Raw genomic sequence first — 21,695 nt, forward strand, 5'->3', positions numbered from 1 at the left:
CAAATATTTAATGATCCATTAAAAAAAATTAAAAAAGCAGCTGTGCAAACTGATCTAATCTCCTCCTGACACCAGAATGGCAGGTTTCCCTTTTCCAAACGACAAACATTTTATTTTTTAACAAAAAAAACCTGAAGTGCTGTGACTTGGCATTTTCAAATAGCCTAGTAGGGGAGTATATTCTAAGATGGCAAATAGAAGTACATTTTCAAAGCAGAAAGGAGTCTTGAACAAGTAGACTAACTTGTGTTTAATGGTTAAGACCTTTTAAAATTCTTTTGAACCATGTTGATGAACACAGCTGTACCAAAGCGCAAGGCTTCCCAAATCTACCCTGGTAACCAAACAACTGCTTGTGTTTTCAGAACATGTACAAAGAACAGGTATGAAAAGTTTGAAAATACTAGGTTCTAATATATGCAGCATGTGTATTCACACTATGGATACCCTGAAAAGCTAGCTGTCTTTGGGAAGCTTAGCTTTAGGCTCACAGCTGAAGAAAATGATCAAGACCTCTCCAGTATGCACACACATGGGTGAACTCTTATTTAAACACTGCTAAAATGCTAAGGGACTTAAAACACAGACAATAAGGGATTGAGACTGAAGCATAACATCCTGCAATTTGACAGAAGCCCTCTGACAATATTTGCACTAACTGGAAATTTTGGTTAAAATAATGTTGCTGCTGTTTTAGTGTTAAATTTCTGCAAAAGTCGGGGGGGGGGGGGAGGGTAAGGTGTGCCTTGCTGGCAGACTACTTAAAATGGTTGGTTTTTTTGCTTGTTTTTTAAAGTTAGGTTCTTACACTGCTGTGAACACAGCGTGATTATATACTTTCCCTGAGCTACAGTCAGGCAAATGATCAACTAAAAACACTTGTTAAAAAAAAAAATCTGATTCAAACCAATCAATAAGTGAGTCTAACCAACAATTCACTAAGGTAGACAACCCAAAGGCTTAATTATGAACTTAGATGATTCCTTTAAAGTTCTGACAGGCTTCATAAGGTAAGTAGGGGAGGGAAGAAAAGACACAGAAATAAACCAGACAAATGCATAGGCGATAAATACATACATTGGCACAGATTCCAATTTCTAGAAAGCGGAAGTGAAATGTGCACGATGCCTGCTGTAATCAGAGGCATCTGCATTCCATTCAAGTCGTTCCTCTGGATGAAGATATTTCCAGCAAGAGGACTTCAGAAGCTTGGCACAGAAGAGGTTAGTTAGGACATGGTGCCAGCTCCTATATGTCAAGTAATTCACACATCCAAGTGCATAAATGAAGAACCAGTTCAGCTCCCATCCACACCGCAGGCAGGAGGAGCATCAATTAAAAGCTGGATGAATGGTCTGGCTGGCTACTCCTCTGCTTCCTTTAGCCGGAAGAGTTCAAAAAGGACCATGTTCATGCAAGGCAAGAGGAAGCTGACCATGCCAGTATTCAACTGGTATTAAGGACGGGGGCCAATGACCCATGCATGGGAAGGGCTCAGCACACCATCTGCAGACAGTCACTTCTACTCAGTTAAAATACATCGGAGAAGCAAAAAAAATAAGAGCAAATGCTTACAGATGGGGTACCTTATGCGATCAGCAAATGCTGAACTATTTTCATTATTTGGAATTTCATTCAAAATTAATCTACGTAAAACTTGATTCATAATGTAGTTTGTGTTGGAGGAGAAATAATAACTTAGAAATACTCCTTAAAAATGGGACCTTTTCTCTTGTTTTTAACTCTTAATTTCTAGTTAGACTGTCTCTCTCCTCCCGCCCCTTACTGTAGCACCTGTTTTCCCCCCCATATGACAGTTAAATGCCCTGAACACCAGCTCTGAAGCCTTCCTCAATCATACTGGGAGGAAGTAAGGGGACAATCCCAGCATGTGAAACAGGGGCAAATGGCTTCAGTGACAAGGACCCAAAAAGGACAACAGTATAGTAATTTAAAGAGTCAAAACGCAACAAAAATGGCTCCTGAAAAGTCAAAAACTTATAAGAATATTTAAAACCAAACGACAGTCTCCATCACCTTCACAGTAAAATATAAGTGACAGAAAGGCAAGCCATGTGTTTGTTGAGTAAGGCCTTTGATCTTGAGCAGCGTTCATCCGCAATCTCTACGCTAGTATTTTTAAGTCTCCACAGATGTAGCAGAAGCTTATTTTAACCTCTCAATGAGTCCCTGTGAGAGTCCCAGCTGTAGGAGCTGTCGTGTGGGCAGATGTGCTAAATGAGGAAAGTATTTGTGTACTTTTTCCCAACAGAGTTCCAGAAGACTGGGCACTACCAGCCAAATTTTAAATAAGGATCCAGTCCGTTTGTTTTCCTGGATACTGACCACACCTCCATGAATGTACATGCAACCAGCCTGAAAAAGAAGCAAAGGGCACTAATTAGTGGTGGACAACCTTCTACATCAGGTGAGCAGTACAAATGGTCCAGCCCCTCCCCTCTCTCCCATGGTGTTAGCTGCCTATTCCTTGGCTGTAGTTGCTGAATTGCACTAAACACCCACTGGGGGGGAAAAAAAGCCTGAATTTGAACATATCTTGATGGTTTATTCACTATGTAAACCGACCAGAATTTAAGCAGCCCAAACTTCTGTTAATTGGTGGCAGCCACAATGGTAATCTGAGGTAGGTGAAAGCTCTGATTTTGAACCCGAGCAGAAATTAGAAGACTCCTGACACCCTTGGAGTGCATCTGTTCTACTCTGATCTCCCCCTTCTACCTATTCTGTGGAAAAGGGGGGAAAATATAGCTTTGTCTAAAGTTTTGAAACAGATTGTTACAAAATTTCTTTTGAGAGTAAAATATAAAGGAGATTAGGTTCTAACCTTGCTAATATATCTTTTCTAGTAGATAGGTATGTCATTCTGGAACCCGCCCCGTCAGTTCTTCGTGGAGAGTCATTTGAAAGGAGTCTTTCTGTGGGGACCACTGGACAGTAGTTCATTCTAGAGAGGATGCATAAAAGCCTTCGCCTAAGGGACCAAATCTACAGCCTAATACTTGAAGATAGTGCTATGCAGAGCTGGCCATCATGTCCATTATCTGAATGCAGAGCTTCTGTCTATGTGCCTCTGGAAGATAAACTTGGCCTTCTGCCATGTTGAATAGTATTCCCAGGTACTTCAGGGATTGGGATGGAATCAATTGGCTCTTTCGAAAATTCACTAACTAGCCTAGGCTCCGCAAGATCTGGACCACTTGAGTCACTACTTGTTCCCCTTCCAATAATGACCAAGCTCTGATTAGCCACTCATCCAGATATGGATGTTCTTGTAATCCTACTCTACAGAGATGAACTACCACCATCACCTTAAGAACATAATTGCCATACCGAGACAGACCGAAGGTCCATCAAGCCCAGTATCCTGTTTCCAACAGTGGCCAACCCAGGTCCCAAGTACCTTGGTCGAACGTATGGGATGCTGTTGCCAATCCAAAGGGAAGTGCCGAGAACTGATGTCATCTCTCCAGCACATAGAATCTCCTGTGTTCTGGAAATATGGGAATGTGTAGGTAGGCTTTCGTCAAGTCTAGGGAAGCTAGATATTCCCACAGAGCTACTACTGTGATGACTGAACGGTTTCTATGCAAAAGTGTGGAACCGGGCCTCGTTGACTTACATAAAACCCAGACCTTCTCTCCGACATCAGAATTGACATCGGGGGAAGGCGCCTGGCCCTTCCCTGAGTTGCGGCAGCAGTGGGCGAGCAACGGCGGGAGGAGGAATCGCCAGCGGGTAGGCAGGCTTCGGCGCAGCAGGGAGAAAGGACAAAGGCTGGAAGGCAAGGAGGGGGCATGAACTCGGGACATAGGAAGGGAGGAATGGGGCAGTAACTTGGGACACAGGAAGGAGGGAGGGAGGGAATAGAAAGGGACAATTGTTGGGCCTGAATAGAAAGGGACAGAGATGGTGCACATGGGGAAAAAGAAAGAGGAAAATTGGGCATAGAGAGGAGTGAGGTAGAGATTCTTGGGGAATAGAAGGATGAGAGGGAGAAATGTTGGATATGGTGGTGGAGAGGGAACAGAGGGATAGTATGAAGGGAATGCAGCATGGTGTTGGAGAGAGGTGATAGACGGAAAAATGGGCTTGGGGCTGGTGGGCCATGGTGAAAAATGATCTGGGGGATGAGAGAGGAAGAAAAGTTGGACTCATGGAGGGACAGAGAGAGATGTTAGTTGGGGAATGGAGGAAGCATGCAGGAGGCAGAAAGAAAGAAAGACTGGATGCACAGTCAGAAGGAAATGCAACCAGAGACTCATGAAATTACCAGACAGAAAAGGTAAGAAAAATGATTTTATTTTCAATTTGGTGACCAAAACGTGTCAGTTTTGAGAATTTATATTTGCTGTCTATATTTTGCACTTTGTCTATTTTTCTATAGTTGTTACTGAGGTGACATTGCATATTTTAAAGTCATCTGCCTTGACATCTTTGAAAAACCCCTGAATATAAATAATTAGCATTTTCTGTGCATACAGTGTGCTTTGCGTTTTTTTTATTTTGTGGTTACCATTATGTATTTGACGTAGAACAAAATCTTTTCCAGAGAAAGGAAAATGGTAAAACCAGAGGACATAATTTGAGGTTGAGGGGTGGTAGATTCAGGGGCAATGTTAGGAAATTCTACTTTACGGAGAGGGTAGTGGATGCCTGGAATGCGCTCCCGAGAGAGGTGGTGGAGAGTAAAACTGTGACTGAGTTCAAAGAAGCATGGGATGAACACAGAAGATTTAGAATCAGAAAATAATATTAAATATTGAACTAGGCCAGTTACTGGGCAGACTTGTACGGTCTGTGTCTGTGTATGGCCGTTTGGTGGAGGATGGGCAGGGGAAGGCTTCAATGGCTGGGAGGGTGTAGATGGGCTGGAGTAAGTCTTAACAGAGATTTTGGCAGTTGGAACCCAAGCACAGTACCGGGTAAAGCTTTGGATTCTTGCCCAGAAATAGCTAAGAAGAAAAATTTTAAAAAAATAAAATAAAATAAAAAAATTTAAATTGAATCAGGTTGGGCAGACTGGATGGACCATTCGGGTCATCTACTATGTTACTATGTATTAATAAGATTATATTGTGTGTATATGAAAAATAGATGGAAGAAATTGCATTACAATTAGTATTATTATTATGGAGCAGAGTTTGGGTGGGTCTTGGGTGGGGTTTGGGGCAGAGTTTGGGCAGGGGTACTTGGTTGATATTTGTTAGGCTTAGGAAGTACTTGGCTTGAAAAGGTTGAGAATCACTGTGATAGGGGATGTGCAAACTCAAGCTTGTACTCTCCCCGAATGATCTCCAGCACCCTGTGGTCTGAAGAGATCTGCTCCCAGACCTCCGCATATGCTGAGAGCCTTCCTCCTATCCTTAGGGGGAAAAGTTCAGCCCCAGCATCAATGTGCCTTCTTGGAGGTTGAAGAGGGACAAGGACTGGAGGCTTGGCTTCACCTAGATCCTCTTTCTCTCTGTCTTGATCCCTGATAGGATCTCTGAGATGAGGGTTCTCCTGCAGTACTGTCAAAAGCACCTGCAACTACAAAAATTAGACCTCCCAGAACCTCTAAGGGTTCATAGTCTGCTGTCCGGCAGAAATTTTGAACACTGATCTGTCACGCTGGCCATCAGATCATCTACACCCTTTCCAATCATCATCTGTCCCTTGAAAGGGAATCTGCTGAGAATAACCTTGGAAGTGGAATCTCCCACCCATTGCTTGATCCAGAGCAGGGGTGTCGAAGTCGGTCCTCGAGGGCCGCAATCCAGTCGGGTTTTCAAGATTTCCCCAATGAATATGCATGAGATCTATGTGCATGCACTGCTTTCAATGCATATTCATTGGGGAAATTCTGAAAACCCGACTGGATTGCGGCCCTCGAGGACCGACTTCGACACCTGTGATCCAGAGCATTCTGCGGGCTGATACAGAATAAGCCAAGACTTTGATCTTGACTGATGTAGCTGATCTTTCTATAACATTATTCACCCCTGCTAGAATAAGCTGGGACAAAAGCTTGTCCTCTGCCAGGATGAGCCCACACATCTTGGGGCTACTGAAGCTGCTTTGATCCCTAAGATCAAAGCTTCAAACTGCTTCTTTAGGACCACATACACTCTGCAAACCTGTGTATCCTTTAATACTACATCTCCCTCATTTGGCAGGGATATGCACTTGGTTACCTGAGCAATCAAGGAATCTACCCTAGGCTGAGCGAACATCTGTTGACCCTCCTGCACTTTAGAATTCAGCCTAGACATTGTTTTAACTACCTGTAAAGAGCCCTCTCAGGAGCATCTCAGTGCTCTGTGACTAACACACTTATATCAAGATGCCACAAAAAAGTCATGGGCTGCTGGGAGTCAATAATGAGCTCTAATAGCGCCGAAGGCTTGAACAACTGGCATTATTGTGGGATCTTCCCCTTGGTCAAGGGCCACCACTGCTTCCAACATACTTGCTCCTGTTTGTGACGCTATATCGCCCAGCAGGGAAGACTCGCTCTGTGACAGCAAAGGCATACAAGACTGATCCCTTGCCTTCTGTCAGAAGTGGTCCACAGGATCCTGGTCAGCCAATGACTCTGATGCGCTCTGGGAGCCAAGCCCCCTTGCACAGCCCCTGGCTTGCTGCCAGACCTCATATGAGGATCCCAGCTATCCAAATACACTCTCCACATCAAATTAAATTCAGGAGAAAAAGGCCTTATTAGCCATCAGAGTCCCATTTAGGTAACTCCACCTTGCGTCTCTTGGGCTATGCGGCTTCCAACTGTTACGCTTAGGTACACTGCTGTTCTGGGACTCCAGAAGGGATTTTCTCACCATAGGACAGGCTCCTCCAGAGGTTCCTCAGCCCTAGAGGTCAAAGGATCAGCTAAGCCTGACACTCCTGCCCCCCTTCATGTGCTGTGTGGCATATGGCACAAGGGTGCTCTATCTGGAGAACTTTGTTGGGGGGGGGAGGAGGGAAATCCAAAATGGCCACCGCAGCAGCGTTTTGGCGCCAAAACAGCTGGGAAAACCCCCTCTCAGAAATAGGATTTTAGGAGGTGGGGGACCTTAGAGGATGTGGCAGAAACCTCCCAATTTTGCCTATAGGCTATAATATCCTTACTCACTGTGACAGTTGCTTTGAAGGAGCTGCAGTCTGCTTCAGCTCTAAGAAGCAGCTGGATCTGAGAGAAAAATCCCTGCCTCAATCAGCCAGTCCTCCAAATGCTGAGATCTTCATGCTGCCGGTCGGACTGATCCTCACTGTGCACACGAAGGAGGGGAGGTGAAATTGCAGCCTGCATCCTGAAGAGTCCAACCAAGCCTCCTGCGGAAAACTAATAGCCTGCGCCCAAGCCCCTGAAATTCAGTAGGCAAGCTAAGCTATTAGGGATATGGACCCCAAGCTCCAGAAAGGGATTAACTCTGCCTGCCAAGTCTGCTTCTTCTCCATGCAGGTAGAGTTGTCCCCTCACTGGGGGGGCTCTGGTGCACCGATAACTGCAAAAATCACAAAAAATACCTAAAATAATAAAGAAATATATAGAGCAGATCCAGCTCATGTGCTGAAGGAAAAACTGAAAGGGGCAGCAGAGCCCTTAGAAAATGGAGGAGTTAAAAACCTGGAATGGATTCCGCTCACGAGTATGGAGAAAATACCTTACTATCCAGAATGACACACCTATTGCATGTTCAATAAAAAATATTTCCTTTATGTTTTATTTTATTTCTATATATTACCTTACTGAAGTAGGTGAAACCAGTTCAATTAAATTGTCTGATACTGCACTTTTCATAATACACTAAAGCTGTTTACAAATCAAATAGATTTCTTTGTGGTGTGTGAAATTAAACAGCAAAATACAGACCAAACAGAGAAAAAGCATAAGCCAAATGATTATTTGTATATCTAAAATCAGCAGAATACAAAACATAAGAACATAAGCAGTGCCTCCGCCGGGTTAGACCATAGGTCCATCCTGCCCAGCAGTCTGCTCCCGCGGCGGCCCAAACAGGTCACGACCTGTCTGAATCACCAGAAGGGGCCCCCTTGCCACCTTGGTTTCCCATTGAGTCCTATCTTCCCATCGAAGTCCTAACCCTCCGGTCTTGCACATGCACTACCTGGTTGGGTTTCTATACTTATTACCTGGTTAGCTTTCTATACCTGTGTTACATCCCAGCACTTCTCTCAGTATCCCACGATCCCTTTATCCCTCAGGAATCCGTCCAATCCCTGTTTGAATCCCTGTACCGTACTCTGCCTGATCACTTCCTCCGGTAGCGCATTCCAGGTGTCCACGACCCTTTGTGTGAAAAAAAACTTCCTTGCGTTTGTTTTGAACCTATCTCCCTTCAGTTTCTCCGAATGCCCCCTCGTACCTGTTGTCCCCTTCAGCCTGAAGAATCTGTCCCTATCCACCCTCTCTATGCCCCTCATGATCCTGAAGGTTTCTATCATATCTCCCCTGAGCCTCCTTTTTTCCAGAGAGAAGAGCCCCAGCCTATCCAACCTCTCGGCGTATGGGCAGTGTTCCAGCCCTCTTACCAGTTTCGTTGCTCTCCTTTGGACTCTCTCAAGTACTGCCATGTCCTTCTTGAGGTACGGCGACCAATATTGAACGCAGTATTCCAGATGCAGACGCACCATCGCTTGATACAATGGCATGATGACTTCCCACGTCCTGGTTGTTATGCCCCTCTTTATGATGCCCAGCATCCTGTTGGCTTTTTTTGAGGCTGCTGCGCACTGCGCAGATGGCTTCAGTGATGCATCCACCAGCACACCCAAGTCTCTCTCTAGACTGCTGTCTCCCAGCAATGCCCCCCCCCATTTGTAGTTGAACAACTGGTTATTTTTCCCTATATGCATGACCTTGCATTTTTCCACGTTAAAGCGCATTTGCCATTTGTTTCCCAGTCTTCCAGCTTGTCCAGGTCCCATACATAATAAAGGAAAGCAAGAAAAACCAAGCCAAGGAAGAACAAAAAAAACACACAAAAAATTATATATAAAACCAAGGCCTGCCTAATCTACCTTATTTCCCCAGGTATAGGCCTTGGCCTATCCATGGGTTTTACAATCTCCTGCAGTAGGTGCAGCTTCCTTATATGGGGCGGCCTATCTAAAGACATCGTAGATAAGCCGCCCCATTAGTAGACTAGCCGCAGAGTCCCCCGTATCTGTATCTCCCTCCTGGACGGCTGCCTCCTGCAATGTTGCAGCCAACAATGCAGAGCAGGAGTGATCTTTTCAGCATCCAGCCAGCCCTGCGCTGCTTCCTCAATGCCTGCGTCATTTATCGCGAGTCTCGTGAGAACTGACTGCAGGCATTGAAGCAGCAGCACAGGGCCAGGCTAGATGCTGAAAAAAAATTGCTCCTGCCCTGCATCGCTGGCCATGAAATTGCAGGAGGCAGCCGGTGGAGGTATTTACTGAGGGGGGGGGGGGGGTGGAAGGGATGTATAGGCCACCCCATTATATAGGCCGATTTAAGTTTTAAAACTCTTAGATAAGCCGCGGCTAGTAACATGGGGCTGCTTATCTAAGAATTTTAAAACCTAAATTGGTATTTCCTGCTGCCTATACATGGGGAAATACAGTATTTCCCATGAGCTTGATAACTAATGGAATAATGCCTATTACATTACTCTTGCAGTAAGATATCTGTATCCAAAGAAGATTTATTTTCAAAATATATTTTGCCATTAAAATGAGAAACTATTATTAATGTAAGAATATCCATCCCAGAGATATTTCAATAATTGTCTCTGAATGCTTTATATGTATTATATGCAGAGATAGACAAGAATTTTCATATCTTCCTGGGATTATGATTCAACAAGCAGTAGCACTGACAGGGCCCAAGATAATGCAGACATTTACGATAAAATGTCATCTTATGGACATAAAAGGCTTGGTGAACCAAGCTGAATTAAAAGGAAAATGAATCTTACGGGTGTCACTGCAGCACAGTGGAAATAAACTGGTTCTGGCATTTCAGCTGGGAGCTTTGTCCACTGGAACGTCTGCAGGTTAAGCTTCCAAAGATCTCCCAGGATCATTTCGCCATTGTATCCACCACAGATAAATACATCTAAGATCAAGCAGCAAAAGCTGTGAAATCTAATCATTTCTTACATCCCAATAAAGCTGCCTTCCTCATCTAAGTCATCCAGCCTGCTTCCACCATCTTCCAAGTCTTATGCTTCTCATCTAGTCTTCCTGAATGCCAATATATTCAGTGTAACTAAAATTCTGCTGCTCAAAATCTTAAAAAAAAAACTACAACAACATATCAACCCAGTCCCCCAAATATCATGGTCTCCCAGTTTCTCTAAATATAAAGAGCAGGGCTGGCCCTAAGCAAGGTCCTTGCAGAAGGAGTGCATCATAGTTGCTGCTTAAGGGCGACAGTTGTAACTAGATTCAGGGCACATAACTTCAAGATTCTGGAAGGAGCCCCTTAACCCATGCTTTGCAAGCAGGATCAGATGTGCTGGAAGTGTCACTAATACTACAGATGTTAACACAATAACATCCAATAACACTGTTTAAAATTATCCTCACCATTCTTTATCTGTACAGAACTGTGGCATCTTCTAGCCGCAGGGAAACCTGCAAATGCAGCAGAATGGAACACACTATCAGCCTATAACTATTAATCATGCAAAGATGCAACGCTACTAACCATGAGAGCTGTATACAAAAAAGGAGATTTGGGGAAATTACAATGTGTTCAAGCATGTCAGCTAAAAAGGAAGAGAGATTACTGCACCCCCCCCCAAAAAAAAAAAACTTAACTCTATGGGAAATGCCCTCCTCCAGGGATAGCATAGCTGGTGCAATGAGAATAGGATGAATTAAACCTATAATCCTGATTTTTTTGGCTCTTTTCACTGCCCGACATACCAGGAAAAAAAACATGACAAAATAACATGAAGTTGGCCCAAAGCTGAACCCAAACATGACTGTGGGGAAGAGGGCAGTGAAAATAGAGAACCCAGCTCAACCACATAAGGAATGGGGGTGGGGGAGGAAGAACCTGCCTACATCAATCTATTCATTAAAGCTGATGTAAGCAAACATTCCATGCATATTCATTAAGCACATTTTTTTAAATAAAGCATATAGTTTGGGATTTAGGGAAATTAGTGTCAGAGATAGCTACAAGCTTTGTAAGGTGGCATGCTCTAATCAGTCCTTAGCAAACATAGCCGATTTAATCTGAATTGTTGGCGCATTAATTCTCAAACAATTACTTGCTCAACTCTGGTCTGGAAAATATATGTGCTCTGAGACAAGTAAAGCAAAACCAGATTTACTGATATTTCTGTGAACATTGTCCCTAAGAATTATTATGCTACAATAAGGTGGTTGGGAAGTTGTGCCAGTTGTACAATGTTTCTTCCTTCCTATCTTGTTGCTATATTCTCTGAGTATTTTTATTCTCCCAGCATTTTTCAGTTAATAAGCCCGATATAGGTTCTCTGCGAATTTACGACGAGATTCATACTCCATAAGGCATCTCTGCCAGTTTGGGTGTCTGGGTGTTTGAAATTCACAGGTTCCGTTTCTAAGTGGTATCAGTAAATCTGGTTTTGCTTTACTTGTCTCAAGCACATATATTATCCGACACATTAATTCTGCAAGGTATTGGCGGAATAGAAGTCACTAATGTAATGTAATTCAGACATTATAAAAAATAAATAAATATTCAAGTGACCTATGCTGGTGTGAAAACTTGAATTGTAATCTTATGCCTTCACAAACCACTATGCCTCCTTTATCTTTATTTAGATCTTGGATCCTTTTTCAAGATTTTCTCCTCTTCTGCCTCCCAAGACAAAGGCAGGAGATAGTGGCCTCCAATACTGAGACCACCACAAACTCCACCCCTCCTTGGCTTACATGCAATTGCCAAAACTAAAACCACACCTAGGCACCTCCTGTCCTAGACACTATCAGGCACTTGTTTTTATTTGTACCCTCAGATTCAATTATCAGTTTGAATTTGATCAATTTGTCTTAGTTTTCTCAGGTTTTTTCTTGCTGTTGGCTATATTTAATAAGTGAAGGGCATGGAGAAATTCTGGCTTATCAACAAGCAGGAGTTCAGGATGAAGCTCACCAATCTTTTCATGAGGTTTGGTTGCAATGTCTTCCCATGCATTTGTTTCCAGATTGTAAGCATGGATCTTGGGAATAAAAACAAAATAAATCACATCAATTAAATTATGTACACTTATAGAATTCTAAATAAAAATATCCTGGCAATGCCAATCGATTATACAGTGTTTTATTGCAAGACTTTTTTTTTTTTTTTTTTTTTTTTTACCTTATCCAAGGAATACGCTGTCCAGGAAGTACCACCTCCTAGAACATATATTCTTTGGCCATCATGTGCTATTTCATGTCTGTACCTGAAACAAACAAGTCAAAAACTTCCACTCTTAATTAAAACCAATAGATATACTCTGTGTAGTTGAAGTTACAGCCAATGAGAACTATGAACATGCTGTGAAACATCTACATTCTACAGTCCTGGCTGATATTAACCAAACCGAATGGCATCTTTCACCACCTCATTATCAGCCTAAAGAGCTGCAGTGAGCTACCACCTGGGCTGTCTCCCCCTTACCAAACCATGCAACATTTTCAGCCTTTCCCCCAAGAATCCAATTACTTAATTGTGATAGATAGATTGTGAGACTGCCGGGACAGACAGGAAAAAATGCTCGAGTACCTGAATAAATTCATGTAAACCATTCTGAGCTCTTCCCTGGGAGAACGGTATAGAAAATGGAATGAATCCAAGTTAAACAAATTGCGGCTATACTCTAGAAGAACGTAGGGAGAGGGGAGACATGATTGAGACGTTTAAGTATATCACTGGTCGTATTGAGGTAGAAGATGATATTTTCTTTCTTAGAGGACCCTCGGCCACAAGAGGGCACCCGCTGAAAATAAAGCGCGGGAAGTTTCATGGCGACACCAGGAAGTATTTCTTCACTGAAAGAGTGGTTGACAATTGGAATGAGCTTCCAGCACAGGTGATCGAGGCCAGTAGCGTGCCAGATTTTAAGAACAGATGGGATGCTCATGTCGGATCTCTAAGAGGGAATGGGACATCAGAGTGTGATCTCTCAAAGGGTAGCTACGAGGGTGGGTGGATCAATAGAGTGGGCAGACTTGATGGGCCTTGGCCCTTTTCTGCCATCACTTGTCTATGTTTCTATTGTGATGATTTACTCAGAATAGCAATTCTTAATCTTCTTCATTTCCTACATTCCTTTTTAACTGATCAATGAAACCCCTGCACCCCCTTCCTAAACAAAGTGTCCACTAGTTTCTGACAGCTATATGTGCCAGCTGATTTGAGGTTTAATTTTTAAGCAAATATGTACTGCTTGTCCTGGATCGGTGGCATGGACTGATGCTATTTGGGTTTTTGAACGGTACTACCGTGTTTCCCCGAAAATAAGACACTGTCATATTAATTTGGGGCCCAAAAAAGGCACTAGGTCTTATTTTCGGAGTAGGTCTTATATTTTTCATGTACAATGATAATCTCTCTCTTCTTCTCCTCCACACCAGTTCTTCCTATTTCCTTTCTCTCTCCCACCCATGTAGCATCTTTCCTCCCCTCCCTCCCATAACTTGTGCAGCAGAACCCTTGTAGCTTCTATCCCTCCCTCCCCTTGTGCAGCAGAACCTTTACAGCTTCTATCCCTCCCTCCCATCCTTTGTGCAGCAGAATCCTTGCAACTTCTATCCCTCCCTCCCATCTCTTGTGCAATAGAACCCTTGCAGCTTCTATCCCTCCCCCCATCCCTTGTATAGCAGAACCCTTGCAGCTTCTATCCCTCCCCCCATCCCTTGTGCAGCAGAACTCTTGCAGATTCTATCCCTCCCTCCCCCCATCCTTTGTGCAGCAGAACCCTTGCAGCTTCTATCCCACACTCCCCCCCCCCCCGATTTTTCCATCTCTCCCCTGCCAACTGCGAGACCGAAATACCTTGTAACAAACGGCAACGTCAGCAGCAATCTAGACAGGCTGCTTCGCGGCTTTTTCCCACCCGGGCGTTCTTCTGCCACATCACTATTCAAATTCTACTGTCTATTATTTAAATCCATAAATGGTGACAGCCAAGCCTAATTGAACAACCGCCTAATCCAAACTACCACAACCAGACACAGGAATACCCAGACTCCATTCACATATCCTTCAATCATAGACATCAAACAAAAAAACTGTACGATGGCCTTCTAGCCAAACAGGCAGCAAAACTAGATCACCTACTCTCCAATCTACTAATTACAACCCCAAACTACAAAACTTCCAAAAAAGAAATAAAAACCCTGCTATTCAAAAAATCCATGAAGACTAACTAACACTGTATGAAACATTTCAATCCTCTGAAGCAATCTGCTCTACTCTGTAACACGTCTGGACATGTCTAGAAATCCTCTTCTGTAATTCTGAAACCCTCTTCTGTAATCTGCCTTGAACCGCAAGGTAATGGCAGAATAAAAATCACTAATGTAATGTAATCAGCAACGTGGCACACGATCACCCCAGCGAGAGAAGGCCCCGAAGCAGCTTGCTGCCGATGCTGCCATTTGTTACAAAGTATTTTGGTCTCACGGTTGACAGGGGAGATGAAAGGGTCAGGGGTGGGGTTAGTGGTGTGCGGTGGAGGGGGGAGGCGGGGAGAAATGCTGCTGCTGGCAACTAGGGCTTATTTTCAGGGGTAGGGCTTAAATTAAGACCTACCCCAAAAATCAAGCTAGGGCTTATTTTCGGGGAAACACGGTGGTGACTTGGATTGGCCTCCATGAAGATAGGATACTGGTCTAGACAGACCATTGGTCTGATCCAGTACGGCTATTCTTATGTTCTTACTCAATCTTGACCTTAACCTGATTAAGCAAACAAGTACCTAAATACAGACAGATCTACTAAAGGATCTTTACTTCAGAACCATATAATTCTAAGGTGATATGTCCATTATATGAGGTCATTATGGCATAAAACCTTTGCTCAGGAACAGAAACTGAATTAACAAAGTGGGCTCCTCCTGCTGGGTTTTTCGCGTTAATTTTGAACAAATGTTAGTGGCTCCTGTTGTATTACCACATTAGGAATGTTCAAATTCTTATTGGAATGTATCCCATGAGAAATCGGATTAATTGTCTAGCACTATCCTGTTCCAGGCATGCACAGCAGCTTAGAATGAAATCATTGTCTGCCTCTTATAGCATCTCCCATTGCAAAAGAAGGGGAAAAAAAACAGTACTGAGGGAAAATAATATCTTCCTAGCCCCAGCCACCAACTGTTCCAAATCCCCATGTTTCCAAAGCAGCATATTTCCAATGGTGGACACCCATAGGAAACCTTTCCACCACTGATCTGTGTGTGTAAGAGCTAAGCTCCCTCCCATTGCTGTCCTCACCTCTCCTCTGGAAGATCAGAGCGTGGGTTATTCGGCTTCAGCTGGGTCCATTCTCTAGTGTTAAGATCTAACCTGTGCAGATCAGTGCTGTAAATATATCCAGTTGTTCCTCCAAACACGTACAAGAATCCATTTATGATAGTCATGGCCTGGAGTGAAGACAAAGAAAGAGAAGTTAAACAAGTAGGACATGCTCATGGAGCGTCGGAGTCCCATGTATATTTTTCTTTTTAGCAATCCATTGGTTTAATAAGAACATAAGAATAGCCTTACTGGGTTAGACCAATGGTCCATCAAGCCCAGTAGCCCGTTCTCATGGTGGCCAATCCAGGTCACTAGTATCTGGCCAAAACCTAAAGAGTAGCAACACTCCATGCTACTGATCCCCCAACCCAAGTGTGACTGTACTTAGCAATTAGCATCAGCAGATGCTCTCAGAATGCCCCATCCGATCCAGCCCATTGCCAAATTTAATGTGTATCTTTTCCCCTGGTTCTTACTTTACCAAACACCAAACCTGATCCTATTGAACTGTTTTTGGCGAGTTATGGGTGTCAAAAATGTCTGTGCAAGATTGATTCTTAGAGATGGGTGCCCAACTAAACCCAGGATCTTTGGTTACTACTGAAACCAAATATAGGTAAAAATCCTCCCACGCCACCCAGCAGCAGCCACTCTCTCTCCACAGACCCTCCCTAGACCTACCTTAGGAAGGTCATTTTGGGGGGCAGGAACAAATCTCACTCATTCCTGCTTCATGCTGCTGCTCTATTGTAACAGCTGCCAGGACTTCCTGCCGCAGTCATTGCATTGGAGGCAGTAATGAGTGAGGGGAGCAAGTTTAGAACTTCAGTCAAAAATGCACAGCCATTTTCAATCAAAACCCAAATCTGGATTTTGGCTTATTTCAGTGTTGAATCTGAAATTCAGTCAGCCTCTTAGTAATAAAAAAATGTCTTTCCTATATTCTAGTGGGGTTGGAAAGAATGAAATGAACATACCGTATTTATTGTTGCATGAAGCACTTTTGACAGCTCAAACTTTCAAGCATATTAATACCAAAAGACCTAACATCAATTGTTATTCAGATCTACATTAAAAGGTGAAATCTAGATTTTTGTTTATTTCTCTTTCCTTTAGCCCAACCGCACCAGTCTGAACAAGTGGAATTGTGTTCCCTTTCCTACCAGCAGATGAGCTGAGACTTCCAGTGACATCACCAGAATATAGGCTGTTGCTCTCCTACCACTCTCCAGTATGCCACTGCCAAAGCATCATTAAGATCTTGTGAGCTACTCCAAAGCTCCATCTGTGACGGAAGCATATCACATTCAACAATTAGCCTCTATCCTGAGCTATATATACACTCTGAGAAAAGCATAGAGCCCCGAGAGTCCCCAGGCTGCAGTCTTACAGGGCTGGCTTCAAAAGAAAGGCCACTATTTATATCTCTCTAACCAGTGAGTGCAGCTACCTGAATTTCCACAGTTGAAGGCCAACCCTGAGAAAGCTAGCGTACCAGCATTCACCTTCCAGACCTGAATATAGGCCAAGGATGTGAACAACTTACTGGCCATTAAAATGGAGGAAAATCTCCACATTAAGAGATCTTGCTTCTCAAAAGGCCAAACTGTAAGTCAGAAGAAATTTAGATCCTTCATCTCCACCAGCCCCTGCCGGAGACATCAATCCTTGGGAACAGCCAGGGAGCACCTGCTAGTAGGTGAACCATATCCATATACCAAGGCTGCCATGATCAGTCTGGGGCCATCAGAGGATCATAGAAAGGTGCTGGCCACTCTGAGTAGAACCCTCCCTATAAAAAGGGGCCAAGGAGTGGTTCCTGCTAGGGGCCATTCTAGCATCAGTTTGAGCCAGTCTCTTTTCTGCAACAGAAGAAGTGAGCTGACTTAGTGTGGTAACTCAAGGCCATCAAACCAAACACTGGCCTCCTCTATCTGTCCACCATCAGTTGGAAGGCCACTGGTCTCACTATCCTACTCCCCTCGATCCAGGGTAGACTAGCTGATGAAATGGTTTGAATATTTTTCTTGACCCACAATGTGAAGTGCCAATAGCACAAGGTGGTTTTCCTTCCATTAGCACAGAGTTGCTGCCTCCTGTGCTACAGCTTGGCTCCTCATGCCTCCCTGCTCGTTGATGTATGCCATCACCCACACTGCTCTGCCTTGCAGAATGGAAAGGAACTCTAGGAACAAAAGCCTGATTCACCTAGGTCATCACCCCTGTGCTACTTGCATACTGAAAGGAGTCCCCCACCCCAGTCCCTGTGGTTGACATATGCAGTCACCACAATCCATTTAAGGAATCAAGGGAACCCCTTTCAGATGATCTGTATGAGCCTTCCAAATGAGGTTCCTCCAAACTACTTGAAGGGGCACTCTGGCCTTGAAATCCTGAGATCTCAGGGACCAGCATGTCAGCAAGCCACTCTGAAGTGGTTGCAAATGTGCACAGGACTACTTTCTAGACTTGCCAACACTGAAGGCAGCTTAAAAAGATAGTGCTACACCCATAGAGTCTGCAAAGACAGCCTGTGCATCTGCTCTTCAATGAAGAACACTGCCCCCTGAGGTGATTGCTTTTTCTCTCCCCATCCCCAAGCTAGGAATAGTACAGCAAAAAAAAAAACCAAACAAACGCCCAACTATATGGTACTATCCAATCCAACAGAAAGATTAGCAATATTCTCAAGAGGTGAGAATGGCATGTGTGTCTTCAGGCCCTCCAGCTTCACCCAGCAATTATACTTAACAGACAGCTAAAGGGCAGATCCTTCTTACCATCCTGATACGATTTTCCCATGTGATCTTTGCTAAATTAGTGCATGTAAAATTTAGTGTTGTAGGTGAGCCTATCCCCTCAAAATGTTCAAAGAAAAAACAAACGAGAATGTTATGTTGTCAAGTGCATACCTACCTGCCCATAGATGCGATTTGGTTTCTTTCCCCGACAATTAAGTAAAGCCCAGCGCTTATATTTCACATTACAGACGTGGACATCATTGCCATTGCTCTCACCAAATGGGATTCCAGTGCCCCCAAATACCAGGAGGTTATAACCATGCAACACCACTAGAAGAGAATAACTAGATTACCAAGAGATCACCATTTTACCACTGAAATTCAACCTCAATAAGACCAGATTCATTTGAAAGTAAAATTCTGTAGCAGTTCAGAAATATGGGGACACTAGTAACCTTTTTGCCTACTACTGGCATTTTGTAACACATTCAATCTCTTCTTTTCTTAAGTCAGTGTAAATAGCATCCCAATGTTCATTTTACTGAATCTTGTGAGACAGTAAGGGAGTGTAAAGCCTAGGCCCATATAAGGAGGAGAAATTCATGTCTTACCTCAGTGGTTTCCAGTGCATGTTTCCCATGTCCCCGCATGTCCAGTGCAAAGTCCTCCATTGCAACCCTCAAACAGCTGGCTGAAATGCTCTTGAAATATTGTAAAATATGTGTTAATTTTAATCTTGCCCACTTGATATTGTAACGACAAATAATCTTTTGTGTTACTCAGGTGTCTCATTTATGGAATTTGCTACTGTTGATAATGAGTTTTTAAAATATATCCTTGAAGTGTAGAATCAATATTAGTATTAATGTTTAATGCCCTGTCTGAAAAAGTAGGTCAAGGCATTAGTCATATCAGTCTCTCAATAATTTGAAAAAATCTGAATTAATACAGTGAGCTTGGGACCGAGAAGTAGACCATCAACCGAGATGGTAGCCCATAAAGCAGACTTTGAGAATATCAATACAGAATATTACATAGAGCTTATTTTTCACAAGTACATAAGTACATAAGTAGTTGCCTCCGCCGGGGCAGACCAGAGGTCCATCCCGCCCAGCGGTCTGCTCACGCGGCGGCCCATCAGGCATATTGCCTGAGCAGCGGTCCCTGACTAATTTTATACCTACCTCTACACTTATCTCTAAACCTTCCACTGCTCTTATCTGTACCCCTCAATCCCATTGTCCTCCAGGAACCTATCCATGTCTTCCTTGAAACCCTGTACTGTGCTATTTCCTATCACGGCCTCCGGAAGGGTGTTCCATGTGTTCACCACCCTCTGTGTGAAAAAGAATTTCCTTGCGTTTGTTCTAAACCTGTCCCCCTTCAATTTCATCGAGTGACCCCTTGTTATTGTGGTTTCTTTCAAATTGAAAAATCTGTCCTTGTCAACCTTTTCGATGCCCCTCAGGATCTTGAAGGTCTCTATCATATCTCCTCTGAGTCTCCGCTTTTCCAGGGAGAACAGCCCCAGCTTCTTCAGTCTGTCAGTGTATGTAAGGTTTTCCATACCCTTAATCAGTTTAGTTGCTCTTCTCTGGACTCCCTCAAGCATTGCCATGTCCTTTTTGAGGTACGGTGACCAGTACTGTACACAGTATTCCAGATGCGGGCGCACCATAGCCCGGTACAGTGGCAGGATGACTTCCTTCGTTCTGGTCAAGATACCCTTCTTAATGATACCTAACATTTGGTTTGCTTTCCTCGAGGCTGTGGCGCACTGTGCCGACGCCTTCAATGTCGTGTCTACCATCACTCCCAGGTCTCTTTCCAGCATTTAAAACTCTCCATGCCTTTTGTGCTTGTCTTAAAATTCAGGATTTTTGGCATGAGTTTTTTTTGATTACCTGAACTCTCTGCTGGTCTCATATTCAGGCTACTTTTAAGACAGTGGTGGTGGCTGGTGGGGGGGGGGGCAGGGGAGATTTGGGGAGTGAGTGTTAAGGTCCATAAACTATTTGTTCAAAAGGCGACTCTGGAGGGGGGAAAAGCTTATCCTCCAACAATGGGTGCATACTGAAAGCCCCTCATTTTGCCATTGGCGGAATCAGTTACATAACTTTATGATACGAGAAGCTAAAGAAACAAATCTTACCACTAAGCACAGGCAATATTTTTTGGCTATTTGCTCTACATATATTCATTCCGTCTTTGAGAGCAAGGAGCTTAATTTTGAATAGATGCCATGTTTAATAATTAGTAGAGATACACTGAAATGTTAGGATAGAGTTTATGTCTCTTTTGGTTTGGAGATTTACTATGTTTGGGTAGATTTGGGTGATGGGGGGTGGTAAAGGGAAGAGGGACAACATGGAGGTGAGGGGATAATGGGCTTGGATGTAATAAGGTAGGAGACTATAAGAAACAAAGCCTTCTGCTTCAAATTTTGAACAAGCTGTGGTTTCTTATTTGAATTCAAGCTTTGGGAATCTATTTTTGTAAGGTATATGAATCTTTTATACATATATACAGTCATGTGAAAAAATTAGGACACCCCATGAAATATTCAGTTCTTTGTTAAGAAATATTCACATATTGATGTCAAATCTTTTTTTTTAATTTATCTCTGGAAAAGAAAGTGATGTTATTGCAAGTAAACAGCACAAATTTTCCTTGATTTACTCATGGGGTGGATCTAGGGGTCCGGATTTTACTTAAAGTAAAATCTGGTAACCCTAGATAGATGCATACTGGATTATTCCAGATGGTACTGTAAGCTATGCTGATGTAAGTCACTGGCAGACTTCAGTTTTCTCCACATCTACCTGCTGGTAGGAAGGGATAACACTCACTGACTAAAGAAAAGAATCTTAACAGTTAAGACAGTGGTTACCAAACTTTTTCATGTAACAAGCCACAGATTGCATATGAGAAAGCTCCGAGAGCCACATACACACACAAAAAAAAGACTTCAAGCTTACACATACTACAAAATTTGGTAAGCTTCCTTGACCTGTTTGCTCAGACTGGAAAAATATTAAAAATTAAACTAATATTGATTCTACAACACGTCAAGGAAATATTCTAAAAACTCACTACTTTAAATTGTCAACAGTAGCAAATTCCATAAATGAGACACCTAAGTAAATACACTTGAGATCGTTTGCAGTTACTATTATCAAGCAGGATCTGAAAAGCATTTCAGACAATTGTTTGAGGGCCGCATGTTGGAGACCACTGCCCCACCACATGGCAGACGCACCCAGGCCTGTGACTGCCTCAGCCTACCTCGGTCTAGAGCAGGGGTAGGCAATTCCGGTCCTCGAGAGCCAGAGCCAGGTCAGGTTTTCAGGATCTCCACCATGAATATGTATGAGATGGATTTGCATGCTCTGCCTCCTTGAGATGCAAATCTATCTCATGCATATTAATTGTGGAGATCCTGAAAACCTGACCTGGCTCTGGCTCTCG

At 43.3% G+C, this 21,695-nt stretch overlaps 1 protein-coding gene across 2 annotated transcripts in view; it reads right to left on the reverse strand.

The window, feature by feature from the left end:
• Nucleotides 1–232: 232 nt before the first annotated feature.
• Nucleotides 233–21,695, reverse strand: part of KLHDC10 (kelch domain containing 10) — a 61,496-nt gene continuing 40,033 nt past the window's right edge. For both annotated transcript variants that reach the window (XM_033958597.1, XM_033958598.1), the window contains 7 exons: nucleotides 18,403–18,557; nucleotides 15,463–15,611; nucleotides 12,344–12,428; nucleotides 12,137–12,203; nucleotides 10,576–10,623; nucleotides 9,963–10,102; nucleotides 233–2,376 (listed from right to left, as the gene is read on the reverse strand). In XM_033958597.1, coding sequence (XP_033814488.1) covers nucleotides 2,167–2,376; nucleotides 9,963–10,102; nucleotides 10,576–10,623; nucleotides 12,137–12,203; nucleotides 12,344–12,428; nucleotides 15,463–15,611; nucleotides 18,403–18,557 — 854 coding nt within the window. In that variant the 3' untranslated portion in view covers nucleotides 233–2,166. The remainder of the gene's footprint in view (nucleotides 2,377–9,962; nucleotides 10,103–10,575; nucleotides 10,624–12,136; nucleotides 12,204–12,343; nucleotides 12,429–15,462; nucleotides 15,612–18,402; nucleotides 18,558–21,695) is intronic.

The sequence above is a fragment of the Geotrypetes seraphini genome, chromosome 9 (assembly GCF_902459505.1).
Source record: "Geotrypetes seraphini chromosome 9, aGeoSer1.1, whole genome shotgun sequence".
Lineage (NCBI taxonomy): Eukaryota > Metazoa > Chordata > Amphibia > Gymnophiona > Dermophiidae > Geotrypetes > Geotrypetes seraphini.